A 9,454-nucleotide genomic window follows, 5' to 3' on the forward strand; every position below is an offset into this window, starting at 1 on the left:
ATGTGGTCAAGTGGGGAATCAAACCCGGTTCTCCAGATCAGAGTCCACAGCTCTTAACGACTACACCATGCTGGCTCTCAAGAGGGGTGTGGAATATACTGAATGAAAACCTGCTAGTTAAGAGTGCCCTTTACGGCCTAATCCACTTGCTCATTTGAGTTGTTCCAGTGTAATCTGTGCTTCCCCCAATAGTTTCCAGTTCTATTCATTAGCAAACACTATCAACTGACTTAACTGCTACAGACAATTCTCCAGGCGAGTGAGTGTAACTCAGCAGGGTTGTATTAAGTCTCTGCTCCAATCCCTACTATCTCCATTTAAACAGAGTGGATTGGTATGAAGCAGCGTTGTATGTTCACACATACCAGGGACCCTTCTGCCACCCTCCTTCATATATGGGTTGATTTAACTATATAGCCAGTCACATGTGAGCAAGGCAAAAACCAATCTTTGTAGTATGGAAGGAAGTCTTGGCTACTGCTTTGGGAGCCCTGCTTCTATGAGCGGGGCAATGGACTGCAATTACTCTCCTTTGGTTAACAGCAATTGACCCATTACTGTGTTTTAATGCAAAAGGTTAACACAAGAGAATGATTGGGGATGAAACTATGAGAAATAGGAAAAGACAAATAGATGGCTTGCGTCTAAAACTTGCCTTGGCAAGGTTACAAAGAAAGATAATGGAACTGGATGAGCGTGGCTTCTGTACTGATAAGCTCTCCTCAACAGCTAAAACAAAATCAATTAGCAACAGACAGGTGTGTTTCCATAGGATTTTAATGAATTCCATAGCGAAGTACAAGTTGAATGTCTAGAACTGGATGACTTGGCCCTGGGGAAAAATAAAACAAAAACACAGACTGTGAGCATGTGTCATTGTCACCAAAAAGTAAATTTTTTATCCCAATGTGTGTGAGTACAGGGAAAGGTCTTGGTCACAGAGCTGGAGACTTTAAACTAGGACCAGTGGCCTAAATCACCAAGTTTGGTGGCTCTCCCTCCCTTCCCTCTATGTGGCTCAGGATAGGGGCCCTTACCTTTCTCTTCTTGTCTCCTCCCAGTTCAAAGTGCTTGCACCTCTTAATGGCCAGCATCCTCTTTGACCTGCAGTTGGGCTCGACGCACTCCAGCCTCAGCACAATCTTCTTTGTGGTCTTGGCCTGGAACAGGAGGAAAAGGATGTCATCCATATGCAGGCAAACCTGCAATATTCTGGTCCTCTGCTCACGCCGTTAGGCTCTGCAGGAACCAGAGCGAGCTTGCAGGGAGTTAAAACACCTGCACTGTGATCCTTGATGCAAACAGCCAGCCGGTGAAAGGGAGGGAGATGGGGAGATGCTCAACAGAAGCTTTTTGAAAGGTGTTTAGCAACTTGAGCACATGGCCTACAATTACACTGCCTAGGCCTTTATCACCACGGTCTATTAATATTCTGCAAATGTATAATTAATTATGGAATTCACTGCCACAAAACGTAGCTTAAGATAGTTTTAAAACAAGCCAGGCAATTGATTACAGAAGTCACTATGATTAATGTCCAGAAACAACATGCCATTGAATCCCAGAAGGGCAACAGCAAGGGATATATCTCTTGGTTGGTTGGCCGCTGTTATCAGATGGCTTTGCCTAATCCAGCAAGGCTCTTAGGAGCCCCCGCAAAGAATGAGGATGAAGGTCCGCAGATTCTCATCCCTCAGCCAGATGCTCCACTTCGACACTGCCCGCCCACACACAGAGCTCAAACTGTACTGACTTTCTACAGCCCTTCAGCCAGGCTCACCTTCTTGCGGAAGATAGGCTTCGTCTGACCACCATAGCCACTCTGTTTGCGATCATATCGCCTCTTTCCTAAAGGGAAGAAGTTACATCAGTGAGACGAGGCAGAGATCAAACAAAGGGTTGAAAGGAATACTTTATATAGTCACTGCATTGCTATACAAAGAGGAAAAGTGCTGGCACCAAAGTGAGGCCACTCACAGACAAGATGGGATGACATACTTGGGACTCTCCAAGTATGCATAAAAATATGACTTTGTAAATTGCTCAAAGATACACTCTGGCTTCAATATGCTCCGGGATGGAATCATGAGAATTTGCTGAAGGTGTAGGAGAGGATAAAAATCAGCCTACCAAACTCCTTGAGTGCTTACAGAATCCTCGAGGTGGAGAGATTTAATGTGGGTGAGATCACCAAATTGTTCACCCCTCCTGTAATTCCTGGCTTATTTCATGTAATCAATGAAACTTGTGTTCAGGAAACCTTGTGCAGATAGCCATGCAAGTCTTCCAAGAATTATCCCAACCACTTGTTTCTCTGTTGTATTGCCGGGGGGTGGGGGGAGGATGTCTTAGTGATCTGCAGGGACTGAGAGACTTGGCCAGCACTTGCATAGCTCAGCAACTTACCCTGAGCATACAGAGATTCTTTGCCTTTCTTGTACTGAGTCACTTTGTGGGGCTGGTGCTTGCCGCACTTCTTGCAGTAAGTCCTACGGGTTTTCGGGACGTTCACCTAGCAAGAAAGCGTGTCATCTTTAGAACAGCAATCATGTTTTCCTGGCCCAGCAGGCAAAAATGGACAAAGACAACTTACATTGTATTTCATTGGTGAACAGATCCCTCCCTTCACAAACTCCATCAAAAGGAACAGGTCTGGTACCAAAACCATTCTGTTAAGAGCATCATATAGTTGCCCCCTTTCACTCTACAAATGCTGAAGCAATGAATACTCCTACTTAGTAGAATAAAATGTCAGTTTTCTGCAGAGTTAGAATGGTGAATTAAAGATGGAACTGCAATCTACACATCCCCAATTCAAATCTAACCTGTGCCATGGACTGATTAGACAAGCCATTTTTGGTCACTATCACACATGGCAGTGGTATAACCACATTGACATACTTCACAGTTCTGCCGTAAGCTTTACTGACAGTGTACATAAAGCACACTGAACATTCTGAAGTGCTGTATAATTTTTTCCAGACCATAGTATTTTGGGAAGAAATTAAGTGTCTATCTACATGCACAAATTCTCTAGGTGGGTAAACAAGAGAGCCCACCCAGGGCTTTCAGTGTTATTCTGGAGAAGAGGGCAAGGTTCAGCATCACAGGCACTGGGGCTAGAAGGCACCTTGATAAATTCATCACAACCAAGAAGCAAAGAACAGGTGCCTAATCCAGCTGCACTGAATTCAATAGAAACTAAGTCTAAGTGGCAAACATGTCTGAGAGTACAATCTGCAGCTGAGGTCTCACATTGTAGGCTAGTCCTCCATTTAAAAAAATCTAGAAAACTAACATGTCAAGGAAAAGATGTCCAGTTTTCTCCCCCACACCTAAGGTTTTTATGCACAATGAGCTGTTATGGAGAGAAGTCATTACAGAAAACAGCCAAAGAGATGCTGTCAAGAAGATCACCAGCAGGGTGTGAAAGCACAACCTCCCACCAAATATATTTTCTCTAACCATTATGGCGAATAACAAATTATTAATCTATGCTCCATGAATTTCTCTTGCCCCCTTTTCAAACTGTCAAAACTACTGGCAACTGCTTCCTATGGCAATAAATCCCACACACCTGTTATACGTATGGTGTGAAGAAATACTTTCCTTTGTCTGGCTTAAATCTACCATTACTTGGTGACATTAAGTTCTAGTATAACGGGAGAGGGAGGGGAAAAATGATGTCCCCTTTCTCCATACAATGCACAATTCTACAAATTCTATGTCCACTCCCCATCCATCCTTTTTTCCATCAAGCAACATGTGGTCTACCCGGTAGGTTCACACCCCAATAATAATAACGAGCATTTTGTGCACCACTTTTAACATGCAGCTGTGGCCGATTTATGTTAACCTTGTAGGGTAAGGAAGAGTTCAGAGGTGGCTTGCCATTGCCTGCCTCTGCATTATGACCCTGGACTTCCTTGGTGGTCTCCATCAAAATACTGACCAGGGCTGACCCTGCTTAGCTTCCAAGATCGGGCTAGCCTGGGCCATCCATGTCTGGACACGGTAGGACACTATTTCAATACTGCTAGCTGAGAGAGCACAGCAGGCACCTGGGTGTAGGGGAGGGGCTGTGGCTGCGTGGTAGAGCATCTGCTTGGCATGCAGAAGGTCCCAGGTTCAATCCCTGGCACCTCCACTTAAAAGGCAAGTAGGTGATGTGAAAGACCTCTGCCTGAGACCCTGGAGAACCGCTGCCGGTCTGAGTAGACAATACTGCCTTCGAAGGACCAAGGGTCTGATTCAGTATAAGGCAGCTGCATATGTTCACCTACTGAACATGTTGCTGGGATGAAATTCGAACTAGTGACTTCTCAGATCTCAGCACTGTGTTACAGCAGCACTATTCTACATCAAAGCGTTTATAGTGTGGGATGTTTAATCAATAGGAATGTGAGTCCCCACCTATGGTCCAAAGTGGTACGGCCCAGACGCCAGCTTGCCACGTTAGCGAAAACGAAGCCTAAACAGCCATAGGATTTGCATTTAGATGCCCTCTCCCTGGACGCAAGCAGGCAAGGGCCCGCCCGCACTTCCTCTAGTCTCGGGCCTAGGCATCATCAGAGCCCCTTGGTCACCAACCCCCGGTACTGACTCAACCCGACCCGCCAGGTCTGCGTCGGCTACCCCGGGCCGCATCCTTAGGCGGCATCCTCACTCCGCACCCACCGACCCCCGAGGCGGATGGCACCGGATTACACCCACTCACCATCTTCCCAACGTCAGCGGCACCCACCGAAAGGGCCTGACTTTCAAAGCGGAAGTGGCTAATACACAGGGACCAACGAAAGAGGGAAGTAGCAGGCTAGAGCGTCCCTCGCCAAAGAATTTCTGAGGAAACGTGAGCGCCACCTACCGGAAACGGGCGGTAGAGGTTTTACAGTTTCCAGAGACTTTGGAAGTCGTCTGTTTTTGAAGGCGACAGTCCTACGCGTACTTTTTCGTAGAGGTTGTCCCCTTAGACCCCCCCCTTAGAGTCCGCGAGGTTACTTCCGGGGGGGGGGAATTGTCAGCTACAGCTTTCCCCATCACAGCGTTGCATTGACGCCAGAAACGGCCACGCTTGAAATTTTCCCTTTACCTGACTCTTAAAGTAGTCGAAAAGGGCAAGAGTGCAGTAGCACCTTCAAGACTAACAAAAATGTTTTCTGGCAGGGTAGGAGCTTTTGTGAGCCACAGTTCACTTCTTCAGATACAGCTAGAATGTGAATCCACCTGTCTTTAAAGACAGATATGTATACTTTTTCTTTTCTTTTCCTTTGATGTAATTGTTGTGGCATGGCTTCTACTTTTCTCTTGTTTTTTTCTGTTCTGTTTATATTCATTTTTTTAAAATCTGAAAAAGAGGAACAAAGGGGGTCCAGTTCTCCTGAGGACATTAGTTGGAAAGAGGAAGCCGCTGTTGCTGTGCAAATCTGGGGACTTTTTTCAGAGATTGTATGCTGTAATGGCCCCCACACTTTCAAGGCCCCTGGGCTCCGATCTCCCCCCCCTTCCCCTCTACTTGAGCTTCATACTGAGAAAAGCATTATCAGCCTAAGCTGGTGGGCAGGAGGCCCTGCTTGGAAATCAATATGCCCGGCGACCACCCTCAGTTGTGAGGGGCAGGCTGTGGTCATTCCACAGACACACAGTTATTAAGTTTACAGGTTTACACGGCTAACACCTGGTCCTGCAGCCAGCTCCCTGTCAAATCACACCCTGCCTAAGTCAGCATGGTGTAGTGGTTAAGAGTGGTGGTTTGGAGCAGTGGACTGTGATCTGGAGAACTGGGTTTAATTCCCCACTCCTCCACATGAGCAGCGGACGCTAATCTGATGAACTGGATTTGTTTCCCCACTCCTCTACACGAAGCCAGCTGGGTGACATTGGGCTAGTCACACTCTCTCAGCCTCACCTACCTCAAAGGGTGTCTGTTGTGGGGAGGGGAAGGGAAGGGGATTGTAAGCCAGTTTGATTCTTCCTTAAGTGGTAGAGAAAGTCGGCATATAAAAACCAACTTCTTCTAAGCCTTCGACAAAACGTCTTCTAAGTTTGTCCCACGTTGGGGGGGATTATCTTGAATATACTCCTCTTTAGCCTATGTTTTTCCTGTGCATTGCTGTGTCCTTCCCCCACCCCCTTTTACTGAGTGAAATGAGGCTGGGGCAGAAGTAGTAAGCTTTTATCTTTCACAGGTCGTTTGGGCTGTCTGAACTGGCAACATGATGAAGAATCCTGTGAAATCCTTACACCGACTACAATGGTCAGCAAAAAGGGTTGTTTACTTACTTGGCATCTATTTCTGTCATCTGTCTGTCCTGCTGTGTCTCTGTCTGCCCCTAAAGTCAGTTCTGGTTCCCCCCCCTGCCCCTTCCCCTTCTCTGCAGACCCACACCATCTCTTACATCCCTGTACTAAACTGAGGAGCCCCTTTCTTGTACCAGAAGCGCAGGTGGCTTCATGGCAGAAAGGAAACCAAAGACGTTTGGCCAGAAACTAAGAAAAGGGGAACTGAAAGGGTGGGGTTAGCTCCGGATGACCGTCTTCCCTGCAGTTCAGCACAGCTCTTGCACCGAGCCTCTGGCTGCCGTCCTCGGCCGTTGGAACCAGCAATCCATGTGCTGATTGTTCCAAAGTCTGCATGCGCCTGGAGGTCGCTGCCAGTGAGGGAAGCCAACCGCAGGGCCTGTGTGCGGAAAAGGAGTGACAGCCACCTATCCAGTGAGTCTTTTGCTTTTGGGCAGCCAAAGATGAACAGGGGCATAATGAAAAAAAATATCTGTTGGGTGTGGAAGGGAAGGTGATGGTAATGGAAGTGGAGAGTGCACTGCTCCATTCTGGGCATGAACCTTGTGAATTCTTGGATGTGAGAGCGCTAATAGGGGCTAGATCAGAGACATTCTGTTTAATTGTATTCCTGGCTGGCCTGCCATCTGAACTTCTGCCCTCAGAAAGCCATTGACCCTGCCTACGCACCTGCTTGCATCCACATCATGTTTCCTTACAATTTTATATATGTGCACACTGTAGGGTTGCCAACTTGGGAGGGAAAGACCTGGAGGATTTGGGGGCGGAAGTACGGGGAGGGCGCAGTACGGGGGAGGGACTTCAGCAGGGTATATTGCCACCCTCCGAGTCCATCCTCTGAAGCAGCCATTTTCTCCAGGGGAATTGATCTTGGTTGTCTGGAGATCGGTTGTAATTCCAGGAGATCTCCAGGCCCCACCTGGAAGTTGGCAACCCTAGTGCACAGATTCACGTGTGTAGTATCCAAAGGAAAATGACTGAAGTGCAGTAACACTCTCCAACAGCTGTTTTGTGGAGGCCAGAATTCATTCATTCTTTCTTTCTCTCTTTCTCTCTCTCTCCTTCCCTCCCTCCCCAACTCCCCGGAGCATGTCCTTGGCCAATTGCTAACTACCCCTTCACTCATCCATCATGTAAAAATCTGGGCCAGGACTGGATTAAGACATGCTGAGGGCCAAAACAATGTCAAATTTAACAAGCCTTGTAGCATTATCCCCCCCTCCAAGGTAAATCAGTAATTTTTAGTTTTGGTTGTTTTTTTTAAAGAGGCCCCTCATAATCTGTGGCTCCAGACTGCAGTTTACTTAGCTTGTGCATAAATCTAGCTCTGATCTAGGAAGTACTTGTGTGGTATGCCATATGAAGTTGTCCAGTGGGTGGTAGAGTGCGCGGTGGGTGTGTAATCCATCAGCTCTTTAGAGGGTAGCAAAGCCCTCGATGTATCATCCCATGCAGTTGGGTACATTCTTTGAAAATGAACTGTACACAAAAGATGCAGTGCTGTCTAATAGCTAGCATTTATATTTTAAAAAGCGGATCTGTTGCTGCTTCCTACCTTCCCAGAATGCCAGTGAAGAAGTTGAGGCTTACCGCATGGCATAGCTTAGATATAATTAAATCAGCCCGAACTTCCTCCCTGGCATCCAAGACTGAATTTGAAAACAAAGTTAAACGAGGCTTAAAATCCTGCAACTTGCTTAAAAACATCCAATATTTTTAAAATGATTTTTTTATATAAGACACACACAATCCATACACATCACACACTCCTTAAACTCCATATCTATGACAAGATCCTCCTCAAACAACAAAAAAGAACGGGGCTAAAAACATGCATTCTTTCAAAAAGGGTTTCTTGGGCGCTCAGCCTGAGGAAGCGTTCTGTGCAACTCTAAAGCTTGCATATTGTATTGGCAACACTGGTGAGCCTGAGCGAAGGTATCCTTTTTCTCACCCCGTGAATTTTGCTCTAGTGTGCTGCCTGATTTTAATCAGTATCATGACTGTGCAATTTTTGGGGTTGAAGTGTCCCTTTTTATCTCACATTACGTGGTGATTAAGAGCAGTATCAAAAGCTAAAGAGATAAAGTGCTGTAATCTCCCAGCGTTTGAGATCCTCTTGAGCACGTCTTTCTCAAAACTGTAGCCAGCCCAAATGCTCAAGCAATACAAGCGGTGGCTTGAGGCACCAGTGTTTTTAGGGGTGCTGGTAAACCATGCATATTCTGAGATGATAACTCCCTAACCTTTTGCACCAAGCAAAGGATGCTGGGAGTCAAAATTGGTCCCCATCACAATCTTTTAAAAGTGCAAGGAAGCCTGGGCCATGCTGCTGTGATCATTCAGATATATAGGCTCCAACTGTCCCCATTTATCAAAGACAGTCCTGTTTTTTCAGACCTTCCCCTGCTAAATAGGGTTGCCTATCTCCAGGTGGTGGCAGGAGATCTCCTGCTATTGCAACTGATCTCCAGCTGATAGAGATCAGTTCACCTGGAGAACATGGCCACTTCGGCAATTGGACACTATGGCACTGAAGTCCCTCCCCTCCCCAAATCCCGCCCTCCTCAGGCTCCACCCCAAAAATCTCCCGTTGGTTGTGAAGAGGGACTTGGCAACCCTACTGCTAAATGTCTGGCCCTGTTTTGGAGTGGCAAACACTTTTTGAAAATGTCGGTGAGAATTTCTGTCCCTTGGGGCCCAGTCCAACTCCTTCCCTAGGGTCTCTAGAAGTTAAGCCTCTGAATTAGGGTTGCCAGCCTCCAGGTAGACGTAGAAAAAAACAGCAAGGAGCTCAAAGTATGAGTGCAAGAATTGTATTAAGTTAATAAAAATGACAAAACATTAATCACAGTGTGTAAGTGAAAAACACCACCAAAGTGCACAAACACAATACATACAACGATAAAGACTCATACAATCTAACACAATAATTATATACAAAGTTTCTGTGTAAATCATTCTTCTTCCATGCACTTGGCATTGCTAAAGTTCATGTGCCATACAAATGACACGGATAGTTGTTGCCTGATAGGCTAATGTTAGAAGCAATGGCTTGTGAGGAAATCTTCAACGCCAGAAAGGGAATTGGAACGCCTTCCGGATTGTTTTAGCACGTTTTTGCCCGTAGGGGGCTTCTTCAGCATCTAAAAGCACA

General features: G+C 46.3%; 1 protein-coding gene across 2 annotated transcripts in view; it reads right to left on the reverse strand.

Moving 5' to 3' along the window:
- Positions 1-761: 761 nt before the first annotated feature.
- The window catches only part of RPL36A (ribosomal protein L36a), a 102,482-nt gene continuing 93,789 nt past the window's right edge, over positions 762-9,454 (reverse strand). Inside the window, exons 1-5 of one of the 2 annotated variants that reach the window (XM_056859748.1) lie at positions 4,718-4,786; positions 2,407-2,512; positions 1,781-1,848; positions 1,038-1,160; positions 762-832 (exon numbers count right to left, since the gene is read on the reverse strand). In XM_056859748.1, the coding sequence (XP_056715726.1) occupies positions 812-832; positions 1,038-1,160; positions 1,781-1,848; positions 2,407-2,512; positions 4,718-4,720 (321 nt within the window). In that variant the 5' untranslated portion in view covers positions 4,721-4,786 and the 3' untranslated portion in view covers positions 762-811. Of the gene's footprint in view, positions 833-1,037; positions 1,161-1,780; positions 1,849-2,406; positions 2,513-4,717; positions 4,787-9,454 lie in introns of those variants that run through there. The other variant, XM_056859749.1, reaches the window with a different exon arrangement.

This window comes from Euleptes europaea, chromosome 13, assembly GCF_029931775.1.
Source record: "Euleptes europaea isolate rEulEur1 chromosome 13, rEulEur1.hap1, whole genome shotgun sequence".
In the NCBI taxonomy this organism is placed as follows: Eukaryota; Metazoa; Chordata; class Lepidosauria; order Squamata; family Sphaerodactylidae; genus Euleptes; species Euleptes europaea.